This window comes from Pinus tabuliformis, chromosome 9, assembly GCF_031772625.1.
Source record: "Pinus tabuliformis cultivar Carrire ecotype Pingquan chromosome 9, CPIR1, whole genome shotgun sequence".
Lineage (NCBI taxonomy): Eukaryota > Viridiplantae > Streptophyta > Pinopsida > Pinales > Pinaceae > Pinus > Pinus tabuliformis.
Genome location: NC_142307.1, coordinates 432,454,601 through 432,475,947, shown reverse-complemented (window position 1 = coordinate 432,475,947; position 21,347 = coordinate 432,454,601). Strand labels below are relative to the sequence as shown.

Here is a 21,347-nt window from a genome sequence, read left to right as displayed (position 1 = left end):
TGTCATAAATTTTCCTTTGAAGTATTTGAACCTAGATTCATATAGAAGGGCCCAATCCCCTTATTGAAAAACCTTGTCCTTGATGTTCCTATCATGCCATAATTTCCTCTGCAATTGGATAACTTTGGTGTGTAGGAGGGCTTGCATTATGAATTCATCCAAGCCATTTAACTGGAGCAACCTCTCATGTTGTGCCTTGGTGACATATAAATCTGAAGGTGTTTCCATTCTCAAAATGTTGTACTCAAACTCAATAGAAAGCAGAGCCTTTTTTCCATAGACCAACTCATAAGGGTAAAAGCAGTAGTTGTCTTCCAATTTGTATTATAGGCCCAAGTGGCCTCCACTAGCATGTCTTCCCAATCCTTTCTGTTGCTACTCACAACCTTGGTGAGGATGCCTTCTAATTCCCTATTGGTGTCCTCTACTTGTCCATTGGGCTGAGGATGATAAGAAATAGATTTTTTGTGCTTGATATTATGTTGTCTTAACAAATTCTCGATCATATTTGATGTGAATTCATCTCCTTGATCGGTCACTAGCTCTCTGCGGTACCGAAATTTGTAGAACACATTCTCTCTTGAGAACTCAACCACTTTTTCCTCTATTTCTACCTTGATATCCATTGTCTCATCCCATTTTTCTAATAATTAATGCATACAATGATATACTTTTTCTTCCCTGATGGTAGATCAATTGGCCCAATGAAATCCATGCCCCACTTGTCAAATGGCTCTACAGCCACCTAAGCTTGTAAGGGAATTTCATCCTTGGGACTAGGTTTCCCCATACTTTGGCACTGATCACATCCATTGGTGTATATTCTTGCATCTTGGTGGAGAATGGGCCAGTATTAACCAACTTTTAGAACCTTGAAATTTGTCCTCTTAGCAGCAAAGTGACCTCCAGAAGGCCCATAATGACAAAATGAGAGGATGTCAAAGACTTCCCCATCCTTGATACATCTACTCAAGATTTAATCTAGTCCCAGCTTGAAGAGATTTCCCCTAATCTAAGTGAAAGGGGCACTCTTCCTTACAATTCCGCTCTTCTCCTTGGACGATGGATTTGGAGAGAATTCTACATAATCTAGGTAGCTGGTTATGTCAACAAACCATGGATAAAGAACTGAAATAGAAAATAAGTGCTCATATGGTAGCTAATCACCAACCATTCCTTCCTCACCTGCAAGAAAAGCAAGTCTAGACAAAAAATCTCCAACTACAATTTCTTTACCTGGATTATCAATGGTAGTTAAATCAAACTGTTGTAATAGGATCAACCATCTAATAATTATATCATTCACATCAAGCTTGATCATTAATTACTTGATACTTGCGTGGTCAATATGAAAAAAGTTTGATATCCAGCGATGTAGTGTCTGAACTTGTTCAAAGGGTGGACAACAACTAGGAGTTCCTTTTCAGTTATAGTGTAATTCAATTCAGCCTTAGACATATTTTTGCTAATGAAGTAAACAACATAAGGTAACTTTTCATATATTCGACCTAGAGCCACTCCTACATATTTTCCAAATGCATCAACATGGATGTGAAAACAAAGAGCCCAATTTGGGTCTCTAAGTATGGGTGTAGTAGTTAATTTGTCTTTCAAGATCTCTAGGGCCTCTTCGAAACTATCTGACAAGAAAAATTTAGAGTCCTTGGCCAACAATCCAAACAATGGTGAGGATACTTTGTTGAACTCTTTGCTAAGCCTCCTATAAATATAGCTAAGCCCAAGAAGCTCCTAACATCCCTTTGCTTTTGAGGAGTAGGGACCCTTTTTATGATGGAAACTTCATTTGGGTCCACTTGTATTCCCTCCTGAGATATTGAATGAATGGCCAAGGATATTCCCTGAATTCATCAAGAATTCACACTTCTAAGGACTAAGTGATAGGTTCATTTCAATGCACTTCTTTAGGACTTTAGCTAGGTTAGAGAGAGCCTCCATAAAGTGACACCCATAGGGAGTGAAGTCATCCATGTAGATCTTTATAGAGTCACAGACTAGCTCAACAAAGATGCTCAGAATTTCCCTTTGAAAAGTTGTAGGGGAATTACATAATCTGAAAGGAAGGACCCTATAAGAAAAGGTACCCCAAGGAAAGTGCATGTAGTTTTATCTTTATGCTCTAGGTTGATCTGGACCTGATTGTAACCACTGAATCCATCCAGGGAAGAGAAATTCTTCCCTACAAGACCGTCTAAGACTTTATCAATGAAAGGTAAACAGAAATGGTATTTCTTAATGGCTTCATTTAACTCTCTTTACTCCACATAGATCCTCCACTTTCCGTTCTTCTTTATGACCAAAAATAGAGGGGATACCTACTCACTATCTGAGATGGGGTAGATGAACCCTACATCCAACAACTTTTGCAATTCTTCCTTTGCTGTGTCTTTAAGGGCTGGGTTCATTCTCCTCTGAGGTTGGCACATAGATTTCTATCCTTCCTTGATTGTAGATGTGATGAGTACACATCTAAGGATGAACCCCTTTCATTTCTTTGTAGCTCCAAGAAAAGGCATATAAGTGCTCTCTCAACATTTTGCACAATTTCTCTTCATGTTTGGTAGAGGGATAGGGGTTAATCTTCAAGGCTTTAGATGGACCAAATTCTACCATTTTTACATGTGTAGGACTTGGCTCCACTAGGAATGACTCATTCCAAGGATTACCCTCAAATTCTGATGCAAGAGCATTTAGCTCAAGAAAAATCATTGTATTTTAGTAGACATAGGGGGTCTTGTGTTTCCAAGGAACTTGGCTTCCCAAATGTCAAATTAATGTAATTATTTAGGCATTTGGGTGATTTTAATGAAAATAAGAATTAATTAAGTATTGTGAGGCATACTGTAAATGTACTCGAATCAAGGGGAACATGAGAGAATCATGATAGTTAAGAGTTCATAGGGATTGATATCTTTGGAAATTAATTGAACATATTGAATTAGGAATTAGTTCATTATTTATAGGATTGAGAGGATTCTTAGGTTTTAGTTGAAATTATTAAGGATCTGGACTAGAAATTGGTTATAGAAATATTTTGTATAAATGTAAGCCTAAAAGGCATAGTCAAGTTAGATAGTTAGTTGATTAGCTAGTTAGAGGTTGTGAGGTAGAGGTTTGAATGTAAGCCTACAGGAAGATTGTGAAACAGAGGCCACTGATTAGAATATCATGCCAAAGAGAGAGAGAGATACTCTTATGTAAATATTTATTTATCAATATAGAGAATTCGATTCTGAATTGTGTCGTGTGTATTGATTAATGAAGTTATGAATTGTGCGTGAATTAGAAGATTCTGCATAGTATATGTATGCAAGTGAAGTTCGAGCAGAACACAGAGAAGAAGGGAAGTATGTAGGATTAGGGTTTTATCGATGAATCCGATCAAAGGATCCAAGTGAAGTTCAAGGGTGATAGTGAATAAGAATACGTGGAGTTAAGCTAAGGAGGGAGTTGTGTTGTAGAACAACCAAAAAACAGAAACCCTGAAGTAAGCTGAAACCACAGGGAACTTTGAGAAACCGTGAAAAGGAAAAGAAAGTAAAGGCACGAAGGAAGGAAGTAAACATGCACAGGAGCCGTTAGACCATTTAGATCGGTGGATGTTAATGGCGGAAGAAGAATGGTAGAGGAATAGATCTGGATCGTTGACAGATCTATTAGATCGACGGTGATCACCAACTATGGGGGTAGGAGAGTACGAATTTCCTTGATTGTGGTTGTAGTCCCACACTCACTCCTAGCCGTCGATCTCATATTCAACCTTTTAGATCACAGTCAACTGCGAGGGTTATGCTGTTTTTAATCTATGTGCTAGTTGAAGACCTTCAAGCTGTAGATTTGATGGCCTCTTATATCCAATGGATATCAGGTCATAAAATGATCAGACGTTAATCTCAAAACCAGACCTGAACTTTTATACATCAAGGATTTATATTCCTTATCAGCTCTATAAGGGTGGTTGAACGTTGTGCATGATTCTTGTGCGATATCACTGTTGACGGTTGGATCAAGTGCGCCTTGATCAAATAGTGGGGTATCGTAGATTAGTTTCTCATTGTCATATTTCATAAGTGAATGAACCTTGGACTTAATAAAATATGATTTGCGATGTGTGATGCTTAGAGGACTTGTAAAGCTTCATTGATCAGGTGTAACATCAACTGTCGGATTGGGTAGAAGATCAACAGTGGATATTGAAGCCGATAAAGCTTGGGAAAGAGCGGACCTGAGAATTTTATTAACGAGGGTTAATTTTTTTGAGTTCCGGATGGTGAATGAGATATGGCGCGACAACCATTGATCTGATGGAGTGAAATTAATAGTGGAGGCTGAATGCAATAAAGGTGAGTGTCGAAAAATGTGCAAGGTTGTGGAATGGAAGAAAGAGCAATCACATATCGCAAATCGGGAGTTATAAATGAAATATTCTTAAGAGTCCTTTGAATCTCTGCGATTGCGATAAAGGATGAGTTGGCACATAAAGTTGGGGAATTTATAACTTAAAACAACCTTTCTGCCCAAAAGGTTGACTAAACTTTAGACTAATGAATAATCAAATAAACGGTTCCACATGAGATTTAATTAAGCGGCCTTAACCCTTTATCAGAGAAGGTTTTCAACACAGATTAGGTGATTAAGGCTTATTACCAGTGACATGCAATTTTATTTTGCATAATGTGGGTATTTTCGGCTTATCCCGACATCAAAGTGGTGTCAAAGAAAATTGTGGTTGAAACATTTGGTATCAAAGCAACACAAAAATTTTGTGTGAAAATTTCTTTGAGAAAATTGAGAACAGAGTTATGTGTTAAGATGTGTATGTAGGCAAGATGAGATCAGATTCTAATATGAAAAACAGTAGGCACACAGAGATAACGTGCAGTAGAATTTACAGATGCAATAGATAGAGAACAATCCATTCAAAGTGCAGGAGAATGCTAGAACAAAATCATACATAGATCTTGAAGGTAGCAACATTAGAAGGTGAGAAGACTGCAACAACCTAGAGCAAGGAGTGCTCAATTGGTTCCAAAGGAAAGAACCAGAGAAATGCTAAAAGATTGAGCTCATAGGAGAGAAGCTTAGAGAGGCATATGTAGTAAGAAGGAGACTTGTTACTGCAGAGGTATTGTTGTAGCTCACAAAGGCAATTCCATAGAGGATATGGGTAGAATTGCTAACGGATAAAAGAAGCGGGTAAAAGTTTCTGAATGAAAGCAGAATGTGGTAGAACCTTGAGAAATTCAAACAGAGGTTGGATAAAGAGGACAATTGTGTTCTTAAAAGGTGCATATGAGTTGAATCCTAGAAGGAGCAGAGAAAAGTGCTTAAAAGAGTTTCTAGAGATAGAGAACCAAGTGCTTTTCAAAAGACTGAGTACAGAGGGGAGCTTGGTGAGGTAAGTGGCAACAGGGAGGACTTGTTGTTGCAGAGGCTTTTTTGTAGCTCATAGTGAGTGAGTGAGGAACTGATAGAGATGGAGAAGAAGATGACTACTGATAGTCATAGTAGAGGTTTTGAAGAAAACCATAGTAGAAGAAAAGTGAAGAAAGAGAATGCCAAGGTAAATGGCAAGAGGATGAGTCAAGAGGAAATTGACAAAGAGATTGCTGAGTTAAGAGAACACCTCAATGTATTGAGGATGATACTAGAGGAAAGCCAGAAACAAGGTTGGGTCTTGAAGAAAAAGCCAGTGAAGTGGCATAAGTTATAGAGAAGGCTATAGTAGAGGCAAGTGAAGAGCCTAGTGGAAGAACTCAAAGAAGCTGAGTTGGAAATGGAAGTTTCCATTTGTGAAGCAGAATAGGGTGAAGTTCTAGGAGAAGATCAATACTTGAAGACTGAAACTCAAGTTAGACCAAAGGGTCACATGACTTTAAATCTGACAATTTGTGTATGTTTGCAGGTGAAACATGTGAAGAAGGACAATTTGTTGATATTGACAGAAAGGAGGAAGAAGACAAGCAAAATCTAAATTTTGTTCTAAATGAACTAGAGAAGGATGTCAAGCAATCAAGTGAAGGACTTGATGAGATTGAGGAGAAGATCATTGAAATACTTTTGAGTCATGTAAAGGACTTGGAACAATAGGAGGAATTGGTGGTTGAATCATCAAATGAGATCATGAGGTCTTGTGGTTTTACAACTGAAAAGTTGTGCATGAATGCAGGTATTATAGAAGATAAACCATTTTATGGAACTATCTTGAAGGAAGCTGAAAGTTTCCAAGCAAAGTATGATGATGACTGTCTTTCAAATGGAGATATAGTTGAGTTATTATAGAAAAAGGAGTTCATAAATTCCTTGCTTAGTGGAAGAAACATCTTTAGTAGAGATGAGACAATTATGTCTTATGATAAGAAATTTTCTATTGTAAGAACAATGAACAATTGATTTTCTTAAATGGCCAAAGGGAGAATGATGGACAGACATCTAAAACTATCATATAGATGGAGGATCATAATTTTATTCTAATCAAGATTGAAGAAGTAGTGTCAACAAGAAGTTATACTTGTGACGAAGAAGAAGATAGTGAGGATTGTATAGAGCTTTTAGGAGAAATTTCAAGTGACATGGAAAATTTATGGCATGAGTTAAATCTTTTGGAGAAAAGGATAAAAAACTAAAAAGTAAGTGTTCAAGTTGTAAGATTAGAACTAAATGAGAATGAAAAAGTTCATTACAGTGGACAAGGATAAGAAGACATCATTGAAACAGATGGTGTGGAGGAGAGACTAGTTGACAATCTCGTGAATTCTGTTGAGAATTCAAAACAACATACTGATGTGTGTTGACAGAGGAGGAAGAATTAGAGCAGCAAGCTGAATTGTTGCCAAAGGAAGAAAAGTCATAGAAGCCTTATGATTTTTATTTTAAAAATTGTTTTATGATTATAGATTTTGTTGCAGACAAGGAGTAGAAATTAGATGTTGCAGAGGAATATATCTTCAAGGATATTTAGGAAGCTTGGGTGGAAGCAATATCTACAGTAGTACCTGGAGAACTATCAAGAGTAATAATAGAAGCTGAAGTAGAAAAGGCTAAGGAAAGTAATTAGTAGTTTGAATATGAATGGACAATGTGCAGTGAGATGTAGAATGTGAAGGTTCCGAAGTTAGTGGACAGCAACAACGACCTGAAGTAGAGAGGAAGAAATAATAGTAAATGGCAGAGTATGGACTAGCCAAAGGATGTGTTGGAAATGGAGATTGAAGAACTATGGCAGTTGATGACGAAAAAATCCAGGTTGAGGAAAATGACAGTAGGAGGAACAAGCATGGGAAATCCAGGTTGCTCTCTTGCTCTCCTTACCAAAGCCTTACCATGGGGCAAGCATGTCTACTTCAGAGACAAGATGGGTGTGGTGAGGAACACCTTCCTCGGTAAGAGGGAGTGTTTAAATTTGGTACCGGAGGACAGGTGGTTCCCTTAGGCTTTGATCTTTGGCCTAGGGAAAAGTGTCCAAAAGAATTTAATTTTTCTCCTAAAGTGACTTTATAATTTTATAAAGTTAAATCTAATTTAAAAGTGACTTTAAGTGATAAAGTTACTAAGTCTAATTTTAAAGTGACTTTTATAAAGTCAATGAAAAATTAGAAAGGAAAAGTAACTTTGGAAATAAATGAGTAAGTGGGTCTTTATTAAAGTGGGGTGAATTAAAATAAAGTGAGATTTAAATGAGCATTTAATCTCAGCCATTGATCTAAATCTATTTCAGCCATTGGATTTAAAGATCACCCAAAAGTCATTTGGAGTTATATTAAGGGAGGAAAAGGAGGAAAATATCACATTCGATTCAATTCTTTCATGAGCAGATTGGGAGAAGGAGAGCAAGAGAGCAAGAGAGATTTCTGAGCAGGGAGGAGAAGGAGACAGCAGCTTGGCACACATTCCAAGGCAGCAGTTGAGCAAATTTGTACAGCTGATTCAGCACACAGTTAAAGGCAGATTTTGGCACGATTTTCGAGGAGAGTTTTGCACAAAAATCAAGGATCAGTTTGTTGATTTTTTTGCACGCAAAACGAGGGCCATACAACAACATTTAATGCTGAAAGTGGGCACGAAAATCGAGGAGACCGCACAACATTTATTGCTGTCCTGTTTGCTATAATTTCCAGTTTGCTGTGAAGCATGGGAAAAGAGATAAGTTGTAAATTTGCTTGCTGATTTTTTTGCTGAAAATTTCTCACTGTAAAAGGAAATTTTCAGAAATAAAGAAGAGCTCTCAAACTCGTTTTCCCCAAGAGTTGTAGGGGTTTTTCCAGGGTCACATTGACCAAAAATCTCAGTGTTTAAATGTGTTTTAATGGTTGTTTATTACTGTTGATTTTTATTTCTGCAATTTCCAGCATTCTGTAAAATTTCCAGAATTTGTGTTTTCAGCGAATTTATTTTTTTCAGCTTGTTAAATGTATGGTTATGGGAAAGGGCATTTAACTATATGGGAGAAATAAGGAGAAACTGAAAACCGGGGTGGGAAAACAGAAATTTCTACACTAACTGACCTGAGGGTCTCCAGATAGTGTTGAGGGGCTTGAAGGAAGTATGCATCTTATTCTTATTCAAAATGTGGGCGATCTTATTAGTGGTTCCGAGAATGAATAGAAGATGAATGCAATTAGCCAAATCAAGAGGATCCTTTTTTGGCTTAGGTCCGAGGCAAGCTTTTCGAAAAGCTTTGAGCACAAGGAGTCTATCATAGTCATTATCGTCAAAAAAATTTATAAGATGGGATTTTTCACTTTCAAAGTGACTTTCATCAGAAATCCTAAGAGCTCTAGTAGCTAGGGTGTTGAGAACACCAAATTTTTGAGGAGGATAGTGATGGGAGCTTGCATTAAGGTATTGTTCAGTGCGAGTTTTTTTACGATAAACCTAGTGAGAAAAGGTACCATCTCCTTTCTTAGAGATACGACCATCAAGGAAGGGAAGACTACCATTGACCTCAGTTTCCATAATAAACTTAATAGATTCAGATTGATTATTAAGATGAGAAAGAAAAGAATCCAGGGAGTCACGCCCATACTGCTAATCAACGAAGGTATCATCGACAAACCTCTTCCAAATTTTAGGGCAAAGGGGGTAGAGGCAAGGGCTTTAGTTTCAAAGTCTTCCATGAACAAGTTCGAGACCATGGGAGAGAGGGGAGACCCCATAGTTACTCCACACATTTTATCATATGATTCTCCTTGGAAAATAAAAAAAGTAGAGGTAAGGCAGAGACCTACCAACTTAGCAGTATCAGGATCGGTGATGCAATTAATAACTTCCATAGCCTTATTAGTGGGAATATTAGTATATAGAGAGACAACATCAAAGCTCACTAGAAAACCAGCAGGATCAATATTACTATCCTTAAGCTCTTTAACAAAAGAGGTTGAGTCTTTAACAAAGGACTCAGTATGGCCAACAAGGGGCCTCAATTTTGAAGCTAAGAACTTAGCAAGAAAATATGTAGGTCCTCCTATTGTATGGGAAATAGGTCAGAGGGGAATCCCATCTTTGTCTACTTTGGGAAGCCCATAAATCCTAGGGGTGAGGGGGTTGTTAACAATAAGTTTTTTCTTTAGGGGGCTAGGGATATTACTTGAATTTATAGCACGAGAAACCTCATTAGAGATATTTTTAATAGGGTTTTTATTTAATTTTCTATAACTACCACTATTGAGGATGTGATCTAACATTTTACTCTCGTAGCTAGTTTTATTAAGAATCACAACACCACCACCTTTATTGGCTTTAAGATCAACAACATCAAGGTCATTGCTCAGGGCTTTAAGGGCTTGAAACTCTTGCTTAGATAGGTTTCTCTTAGGTGGCTTGGCTTTCTTAGGAATCATAACGCAATCTTGCCTAATAGATTCTTTAATGTTATCGTGGAAGCCCTTAATCCCAAATTCAATATTGTAGATAATATCTTCAAGAGGAATCTTCTTGGGAGCAAGAGCGATATTAAGACCCTTCTCCAAAAGACAAATGGTAGAAGAGTCAAATTCCTTGCTAGAAAGATTAATTTTTTTTTTATTAAAATTAGGAGAGTGAGAAACCAAATTATTAAAATTTTTATTTTTGTTATACAAAGAAAGATTAAGAGGGGTTAGAGCATTATAGGAGGGGGATGAAAATTTACGTTGGTTCAAAGAAGAGGGAGGGGAACATATTGATCTTGAGGGGGGGGTTGTTGGATTAGAAGAGGAGGGATGGGTCGAGATCGGAGTAGGGGAATTGAGGGATGAGGTGTAAGCGTAGGGATGGGCCAAGACTGGAGAAGGGGAATCAAGAGGATGAGGTGTATGCACACATCTGAGCGGTGCAAAGGAGGTTGGGGAAAGGGGTTCTGGGATTGGAGGGGGAGTATGAGTTAAGCATTGCGTTGAGGGATGATGGGGTTGAGGTCCCAGACGAAGGGACACAATAGAAACTAGACCGGGGTGCTGAAGGAGACCTGTGGCGAATAGAAAGTGAAACCGCAGGTGGATCATTCGGGCTCGTTGATAAGCCACTGCGAATGGGAGCTAACAATGAACTCGAGGCTGGGCAGTAATTGGATGGGCAAGCATCAGGGAGAGGATCAACAGGGTTTTGAAAATCGGTCTTCTCGAAGTGGGGAGAAGAAGAAACATCGCTCCAGGGGGGAAGACGACATGAGGTCACCTCAGACAATGCACGAAGAATTTCGAAATAGGAAACAATACTATTGGTAGACTGAAAATGCTCGGAAATATTCTCAGTAGCAAAATGGGAGCTTTTCGGGTCAAAATGAGAATAAGGAATAGTTAACTCTAAACATTATAGATCACAGAAGTCTAAGCTCGGAAATCTTATCATATTGTTATAAAATATTTTGATCTTGAAATATGTTATGTTTTTTTAGCATGTGGTATTGACGAGCCATGGTATTTGTCCATGATATTGTAACAAAGCCTATTTAAAAATTAATAATATTCATGGTAAATTGAGGGTGAATATCCATAGTTAGGAATCTTGTAATATGATTATAAAATATTGTGATTGTAAAATAAGTTATGTTTTTTGGACATGTAGTATTGACCCATGATAAACTCCAATAAAAATATCTCTTAAATTACCTCCTTCCAATTTAATAAAATAAAATATTTAGGAAAATATTTTACGCTACAATGCAACAATCCAGAAAAATAGCATATATCATTTAATAGCGAACTCACTCCACAACCTAGATGCCAGACATTACTTTCTATAATTTGACTCTCTCCATGACCTTCAAACTCGTAAAACTGAAAAAACCTAAAGACTAAATCAAATAAATTTAAGAGAGTTTCAAAGAAATCCCAGTGGCCACACGCTTTTCGAAAGGCCAAAAAAAAACCCTCCGAGGTTTATTTTCCGGCGTGTACTTTTCCGACCAGTTCAAGCCAAATTTACAAAACTACTCCGTCTAACATTGACACGTAATACCATACCAACTCTAATAAGTCGAACGACTTAATGATAAGATAAGCCAACGGACTTATATTTATTAACGCTAAAATACATTCTCATTTTTTATAATTAATTATGTATCATCGGGCAAAGCCCACACATTTATGGAGCACTTTGTGGTGAGATTACGTGTTGCAGGTTTTACGCTCCGTTTGTAGTGATAAGCGTGCACTCTCGCTATATAAGTTGGGCAGCTGGGCGATCTCACCAGGCAACTCCTATTTCCATCACTATAGTATTATAAATGCACTCTTAAGAGACTTTAAGTACAGTATTGGGAAACGGGTTCTGACATCGGCGTGGTCAGCCGTGTGCATCATTTCTCCGGCTAACGAATTTCGATTCTGGGTTCATCAACCATGGCTTATGTCGATGCCACATGATCCACCATACATATGATTATGTCGATACCACAGTATGCGTTGACAGTACGCCATGCGTTTGGAGGTTATGACATGGAGCATACATGAGGTTGTGTGCGGGCGAATAAAATTCAAATTTGAAATCGCATGCCATGCGTTTGGAGGTTATGGCATACATGAGGTTGTGCGCTCCCGAATAAAGCTCAAATTTGAAATCGCCAGAATTATGTGTGCCCAAAGGACATGCCTCCACATCTTTCTTTTCTGGATCACATCAATATTTTCCTCTCACAACAATCCACCCACCCATCTCCTCCCCCTCTTCCTGCTGCAGAGATTACGGTCGGCCATTGATGATTCATGGTTTGTTCAGTTCAGAGACAACCAATTTCTTCATTGCAGAGACTGTTCTGATAATCAGATTCAATACAAAGTGCTTGATGTCACTCTGTTTTCCTGTAATAGGCAAGCTATTGGTAAGTAGTTAACATTTTTTGTTTGCTATACAGTTACAAGATGAGACAATGGGCAATGCCATTGTTGAATGGCTGAAATTTCTTTATGTTCATAATTTGTTACAGGGTTTTGTGCGCTGGCCGAAGGGTCTATGTTCCTTTCTTCTATAAAACTCTCTCAATCGAAATCTTTTCTATGGCTCTGTCAATTCTAGACTTGGGATGATGATTTGGGTCGTTTTATTTTTTAATTATTTTTGATAAGGGATGATAATAATTTTATATTTCTTGTTTTAATTGACATTAATCTCTGAGCATTAAATGATCCGATATAGCTATGATTTCCATGAAAAAAATTGGTATACAAACATTAATGTTTGAAAATTCCACAAGTTTAATTCGAATAATTATCGTTTCCAATCTCTAATATACACATAATACCAAAGAAAATGTTCTTCAATCAAACGATACTGAATTCTGCATAATTAAGAATAGAATCCAACCCGCAACAAATTTTTTTATGTACAGAAGAATAGTGGTGGAAATTTGCACTTTTTAATTTTCTCCGTTTATATTGAGTTTATTGTTATAATATTTTTTTTTACTTCTGTGGTTAAATGGTTTTGAAAGTCAACGAGTATTTTCTTTTTTAACTTATAAAAATTAAAAGTTTATTTAATTTTACTCGAACACGCCATTTACCAAATTATTATAAAATAATTATCATTTAATTTTAATTAGGGATTATTGTTGACTCACTAGAAGGTTGCCATTTACCTATTTATTATAAAATAATTATATTATTGTTGAATCACTTTAAGGTTGGAAAGCTCAATATTAGTTTGAAAACCATTGTAAGTTAACTCATCCTTGGGTTTGTACTTTTGTTACTTATATGAGTGAAATTTGGGGTTGCCCTATATTTAGATAATCACTTTTGTTATTTTATATGGATGTGGAATTTGGGGTTGCAGTATGGAGAATCACTGCTGTTATTTTATATGGGTGTGAAGTTTGGAGCTGTAGCATATCTAGAAAATCATAGAGAAAGATTGAAATGATCCAAAAGAAATTTATAACTTACAACCTCAAGATTAAAGGAAATACTCCTTATGCTATTCTCTTTATTGAAGCTAGTCTCTCCCCATTGAAAGCATGGTTATATTTAGGTATTTCATGTACAAAAAAAGGTTGTACAACACCAATCTTAATCTTGGGAAATCAGTAAACCAATAATAATCTCAGAACACTTCTTTCACTTCTATTTTATCATAAAAATAAAATAATATTAAAAACCTCATTTAATAACTTTCCTTTTCCTTTTTAAATTCTTCTTTCACTTTTTTCCACCACTATAGCATTATAAATGCACTCTTAAGAGACCTTAAAGACAGTGTTGGGAAACGGGTTCTGACATCGGCTTTGGCTGTCAGCCGTGTGCATCATTTCTCCGGCTAACGAATTCCGATTCCGCGTTCAGCAACCATGGCTTATGTCGATGCCACATGATCCTCCATACACATGATTATGTCGATACCACAGTATGCGTTGACAGTACGCCATGCGTTTGGAGGTTATGGCATGGAGCATACATGAGGTTGTGCGCGGGCGAATAAAATTCAAATTTGAAATCGCATGCCATGCGTTTGGAGGTTATGGCATACATGAGGTTGTGCGCGGGCGAATAAAATTCAAATTTGAAATCGCTATGAAAAACCAACATATATATCAACAACCTGTTGTAATCCGTTCTGTAATTTACAGTTGCAATATCCAGTCTGAAATACTTTCACTTTTAGAGATTTTTGAATTACAATGGCGATCCCCGTGCTGCTGTTGCTTCTTTAAGTTTTGGGGAATGTAGATGATTACATGCCAGAGCCAGCGTTGGATAGCAGAGAGCAAGAAGCGGTCTACAAGGTTCTGGAAGCCATCAATTCTGATATCGATTGGAGATGCTTGTTTCCTGATAATCTCTGCACTGGTGGACCGCACGGCATCGTCTGCGATTTGGACGCCCATCACAGTAAGCGGCACATCGTGGAATTGAACCTGGGTTGGGTATTCCATGGCTTTGTCTGTGCTCTTCTCGTCCTTGAAATAACCCTTCATAACACGCGGCCCTCTAATCATAACCTCGCCCAACTGCACTCCGTCTCTAGCCACGCTGGCCATGGTATCCGGATCCTTCACGTCCAACTCAGCCAAACCCAACGACCTAAAACCCTGTATCACTTTCATTTGAGCCCTCTCGTTCGCTGCAAGTCTGTCCCACTCAGATTTCCAAGCGCATAAAACCACCGCTCCTGCGGTCTCTGTGAGGCCATAGCCATGAGTGACACACACTCCCAGCTCTTCAATTTTGAGTAGCGCAGCAGCAGTAGGAGGAGCGCCCGCGGTTAAGATCTCCACCTGATGGGGCAAAGGCTCTCTGTCTGATGGATCTACGTTTGAAATCATGGTAAGCACCACAGGCGCCGCGCAGAGATGGGTAACCCGGTGGTCGTTGAGAGCTTTATAGATTATGTGGCCGTCGAATTTCCTTATGCAGATATTTGCGCCGCCGAGGGTAGCTATTCCCCATGTGAAACACCAGCCGTTGGCGTGAAATATGGGCAGAGTCCACAGATAAACAACTGCGACCTCAAAACCCAGGTTAAAAGGGTATCTATAACCATTGTGTAGATGCCCCTGTGGCTGTGAACTACTCCCTTGGGACCAGAGGTTGTGCCCGATGTATAATTCACAACGATACTCTGCCACTCGTCCTCCGGCCACCGTGTCTCGATCTCCGGATCTCCCTCTTGCAATAGCCCTTCGTATGTTGTGACTGCTGCTGTAGTCGTGAAAGTTAATTCCGCGCCATTGACGAGCTCCGGGATGAGTACCAGGGTGGGCTTATGGTCGGTTCCGCGTAGAGCTTCCGTGACGAGAGGCGCGAATTGATAATCAACAAACACAATCTTGGGTTGACAGTGATTGAACTGAGCAGCCATCGTTCGGGCGTCCAGACGCGTGTTGATGGTGTTAAGAACGGCCCCTGCCATTGGAACTGCCAAATGCATTTCGTAAATAGCAGGAACGTTGGGAGCCACCACAGACACCTGCAACAAACCACAGCTAAGAGGATCAAGATTTTATCCTATTCTGCTCTGTTGGGTTTCTTGTTAAGGTGAAATAATAAAATTCCCATGGAAATGTTGATTCCAATTTGGATGATTCCAATACTTACAACATCCCCAGGCAAGATATTGTGGGCAGAGAGAGCAGAGGCAAGCCTGCGGCAGCGTTGGTAGGTGTGAGACCATGTATAACGAGTGGAATTGTAGACGATGGAGGTGGAGTCCCCATAGACGATGGCATCTCTCTCTATGAAGCGGATCGGTGACAGGGGAGGATGATTCGCAACACATCGTTTCAATTTCTCCATTCCCTCTTCGTCCTTCTTTCGATTAAAAACAGCATTCTGAAATCTACACGCCCAATGTTTCAACTTTATAACCAAAACTTTAAAAATTACAATATGAAATCCAACTTTAGAACCAAACCATTAAAAATTACAATATAAAATCTGCACACATGTCATGGATAAATACCATTGCTTACAATACCACAAGACTAAAAATTATATCTCATTTTATATGACAAGTGTTTATGTTATTTTTTATTAATTAATCAATTTAATTAAAAAGGAAAAAAATACAACTATTTCAAAGAAAAATCTCAACCTTTGATTTTTGTATGCTATTAAGAATATTCTATTGAGGTTAAATCCCTACTATTTACTAAATAAGTATTGATAATTAAATTAAAATTCTAGAAGTTCTATTTCAGAATATACAACCCTACCAGAAGAATAAAGTATTAGTTTACTAAGTTATAATACAAGTAACCTATTGAGATAAAAAGTATCAAATACGTTACAACTTGAGTTATTCAAATAAATAATATTTATTTTAGGTTATAATGTATTATCTTAATTAAAATTTAAAAAAATGTTTATTTTGGAATAATTAATAATTACTAAGTGAATGGTAGAGATTTATCTCCATAGAATTTTCTAAAATATTTTTATTAGTAGTCACAAACCAAAAGTTGAAATTTTGAGAGATTTATTTCAAAATTAGTTGTCTTTTTTATTAAAATGATTAATTTTAGAAAATGTCATATACATATGTGTGTGTGTGTTATGGTTTCTTTGAGGATGTGGCATTTGTAAGCCATGGTATTGTAAAAATATTTATTTTTAAGGTAATCTTCATAAATGGAATTGAATTTCCATGCTTAAGAATCTTACTACATGAGAGATGTATCATGAGATATGCTTAGTTTTTTTATGTCTATTAGCTTTTATAAGCCATTTTATTTATATGGCTATGCTAGGAGATATATAATCATAAATGTTTGTTTAAGGTAGAAATTTTCAAATGAAACACTTAATCATAATAATAACAATTATCTAAAGCATTTTGTGTATCTGTCATTTATTTACATATGCACTTTTCACCAATTTTAACAAAATTGAAATCAAATACTTTAGTTAACATTAAGGTAAATTTGATAATTGTGAAAACCTAATTATTATTAAAATGTAAGTTTACAAAAATTTCAATTTAGATTTAAATAATGTTTTGTTGCAAATTTAATAGATAATTTATTCAAAAAATATTAAATATTAATTTTAAAATGTTTTAATAAAATTTGTTTATTTACATTATATTTTTAATAAATAAATTTAGGTAAAAGTTTTACTAAATATATTTTTGTTAGTGCTTATTCATGTTAATATCAACAATTTTTTTTAATAAATTATTTTCAATGTGTTAAATAGAGTTATATTAATGTAGATTGTTCTATGGTATGTTGTAAAGGTTTCAAAAAATTTGGCCAATGTTATATATGAAAGATACCATCATAGCCATGTATTACCCTCCTATGTGCACTATGGTAGCTTAAGTTATTTTATAAAATAATATTTATTGTACCTTCAATATAATACGTGGGGCACCATGGTAGGGTTTAAAAAGATATATCGCATTGAACTTTTCATTTTAAATTGTATATAATGCACCACATACATACAAGCACCAATGCTTTATATTCTAGTATGAGCACTTCTTTGTCTTGTGTTATTGAATTGTTATATTTCATTATTCCTTCTATTCCATAATATATTTGATTTATTTTTAGAATTTTGGCAAACATATAAATCTATAGTTTTCACTAGCTAAACATTTAAAATTAGCCTACATTTCTATTTTCTTTCTTTTTCTTTTAAAAAGTTCTTAATAGTGTCACCTTGGAATTCAAACCATGCTAACTCTAAGCATGTACACAGGTCACATCAATTAACAAAACTCACTATCATTTGAAGTGCATCAAATAGTCATATATGAAATGTGCATAAATTTACTATGCTCTTTGGTACATTAACAAATGTATGGGAGCACTTATTGCAATACTCCCATATGATAATGTGTATCACACATCTTTGATAACTACACTAAGTGAATGAGAAGTGCATATTGATGGACATGGGATAATTAGGGTATAACACAGTAGGTGTTGCTACTTTACTAGAGAAACACACCACCATCCCATTTTTTTCTTTCTGTAAGTCATGTAATGCATTGTCATGTAACAGTAGCACCTCTTTTAGTGTTACTATGGATGGCTAAGTGTGTCATTAATGGTGCTTCGCATTCACATAGATACATTGAAGAAATAACAAACAACATTAAAATGAAAGTTAGCATATATATATATATATATATATATATATATATATATATATATATAACAAACAAATCAAAACATAAAATAACCCATACCCACACCAAAAAAAATAAAATTTAAACACACACAAAATACAAAGAAACTTTTTCTTGGGAAAGTTCGGGGTGGTTGATAGAGAATGATCCCTAGTTTATTAGGGTCAAGTTAATGACAAAGAAAATAAGAAGACTCATTACTCAACTTTTAAGATTAAGTTATTATGCCAAAGATATAAATAATGGACAGGGAAGAATACCTTTCACCAATTAGTTGGCCCCTTGGTTGGATTTGTAACTGTATAGATAAAGTCTTGCATGCTCCAAACTTCTATAGAGATATGCACAAAATCATCACATGACATTGCTCAAACCATTTACAATATAAATTATTAATGATATTAAAACAAGAACACTTGTAACTAACTAATATTAATTAATATCAAGTAATTAATTTCTCTTCTAAATCATGTAATTAATAATTAAATCAATTACAACATAGTTTCTTTTGGGAGAGAAGAGATCACTTCATGTGTGTGTGTGTGTGTGTGCACATGTGTTAGTGTGTGTGGGCAATACTTGATATAATTCCAATGCCTTCATCAACAAAGGTTGTGTTCCTCCTAACCTAGACCACTTATAGACTTCAACTTTAATTACAACTCCTCATTATATGTGAAAAGGAAAACCAATAAGGGATTACATATCAAATTTGAGTAAGAGAGTCAACCTTATAAACAAAGGTTTGTGTATAAGGGAACCATAAAATCCAAGGTTAAATTTTCAATATAATGCTCCAAAATAAAGGTACAAAAATGGTCAATTCCCCCTTTTCCATCACATAAACCTTATTTATACTCTTATAAGTTGTCTAAGTTCATTGGGAATAGAAATTAGGGTTGTGTACTGTAACAACCTAGTAACTTGCACTCAGGAGTATGCAATTAATGTGGATTTATTATTTTTTCAAAAGTTTGGAATGCATACACACCGAGCATGAAGAGAATGAGTGTATAATATGTGTGTTTCCATAAGGAAAAGTTTTTATACTAGGTAAAAAGTAATTTTTAAACTAAGTTTAGTGGAAAAAAAGATATTAAAGTAGATATATCCTTGTTAAGAAGTCATTAATGACAAAATAAATGTTATAGCATATGTCATCTAATAAATGAGATCAGAAGGGAAGTTGATGGTTGAATTGCATTATAATACTACAAAAGATTCAAATAAGTGTAGCGAAGTGAAGTCCAACAACCACAAGATCAAAACATTATATTCAAACAAAACCAATGTGTCAAATTACTATCTTCCCCAAGGCAGGCATATACATGTTAAGATGAAAAGGTAAGCATGGTCACCAAATCTTGTATGATGAAAATACATGAAGAATATATAGAATGGAAAATCCTAGACATGGAAAATACATATTGGAACCATGTCAAATGCAGATCATAGCCACGATCAAATAAATAGTGGATCTATGTCTCAATGTATGTCGACAAAGCAACCAAAACTTGAGTAAAAATAGGAATTAGTTCTCCAAAACAATAACCATTTCATATAGATAAGTAGTATAATATGTGTAACTTGAGGAGTAGCATAAGAATGAAAAAATACTACAACCCAAGGTCTTCAATTCAAATTTATCAAATATACAAATATAAACCATATGAGTTGTTATAGGCCATTTTGTCACATTTTGTCACTAGGCACGTTAACTGGATCAATCAACATCATTTTACCCCTTGTCGTCACATTTGCACAAATCCCTAAGCATGACTCTCCCTAATCCTTGAATTTATTCCTCTAACTGCTTCATTTAAGTGATTTTAAGGCCCAACGCACCCTGCTTCCTTAAGAGACTACGTTCACCAGCAGGCTGACCCTTGGTGGACTTGCACTGATTACCAATAGGTTTCCCCTTGCTAGGGGTGTGCTAATTCTATAAATTCATGAATAATAAAAAGAATCTCAAAGCTTACTTCTCCATAAGGTTCTAGGAATTCTTAAAACCATTTACCTTGGATGAAAGTCTTGAATCCTATCCCTTATCCCTTGATCTCATCCTTCCATCAAGAGTGGATCTCAAGCCTAGATTGGGTAAATGGATAAGAATTCCTAACCTACCATCCTCTTTTATATATTTACTATCATCCACAAGCTAGCGGTTGGATTTTGGAGATAGATTCTACCCTCATGTTGTTGTTGTGAGAGTCATTATTCCATGCATTAGGGTGACATAGAGATACACTTTGGACAAGGAAGGTCAAGTCAACTTGGAGGAGCTCTTCTACAAGACCAACTTTATATTTGGTTGTAACTCTCTCTGTTTATATTAATACAAAGAGTTCATTGTTTTCCTATATGTGATGTTATGATTTCATGTATTTCAATACCATGTTGAAATATTGAATAAAGTGATTGGATAATACTACATAGATATTGTAGATATTTGGCTTGTGTTATATAATTGTGGAGGTTCTAATTATAGTGATCAGGTCTAAGATTGGATATACGGAAGATATGCATGCATATACGAAAGATATGCACATACAAGAAAGTTAGGAATATACGGAAGATATGCGCATATCTTCGGTATATGACCAATTTCCGTATAGGCGCATATCTTCCATATATGCACAGTTTCCGTATATGTGCAATTTCTGTATATGGAATTTGCACATCTACGATGCAGATACATGAACGACGTGCATATACGGAAGATATGCACATAGAAGAAAGTTAGGGATATATGGAAGACATGCGCATATCTTCCGTATATGCGTAATTTCCGTATATGCGCAGTTTCCGTATATGCGCAATTTCTGTATATGGAATTTGCGCATCTGAGATACAGATACATGAACTACGTGCATATACGGAAGATATGCACATACAGGAAAGTTAGGGATATACGGAAGACATGCGAATATCTTCCGTATATACCCAGTTTCCGTATATGCGCATATCTTCCGTATATGCCCAATCTTCCGTATATGCGGAATTTCTGTATATGAAATTTGCGCATCTGCGATGCAGATACATGAACGAGGTGCATATACAAAAGATATTCACATACAAGAAAGTTAGGGATATACGGAAGACATGCGCATATCTTCCGTATATGCACAATTTCCGTATATGCGCACATCTTCCGTATATGCACAGTTTCCGTATATGCGCAATTTCTGTATATGGAATTTGCACATCTACGATGCAGATACATGAACGACGTGCATATACAGAAGATATGCATATACAGGAAAGTTAGAGATATACGG

The 21,347-nt window shown here is 36.3% G+C and overlaps 1 protein-coding gene across 1 annotated transcript; it reads right to left on the bottom strand.

Moving 5' to 3' along the window:
• Positions 1-14,053: 14,053 nt before the first annotated feature.
• LOC149149016 (putative acyl-activating enzyme 6) lies at positions 14,054-15,894 on the bottom strand. Its single transcript, XM_089442355.1, has 4 exons — positions 15,857-15,894; positions 15,528-15,768; positions 15,051-15,399; positions 14,054-14,931 (listed from the first exon to the last, which is right to left on the bottom strand). The coding sequence occupies exons 1-4, from the start codon at positions 15,892-15,894 to the stop codon at positions 14,054-14,056; spliced, it is 1,506 nt and encodes a 501-aa protein (XP_089298481.1).
• Positions 15,895-21,347: the final 5,453 nt, after the last annotated feature.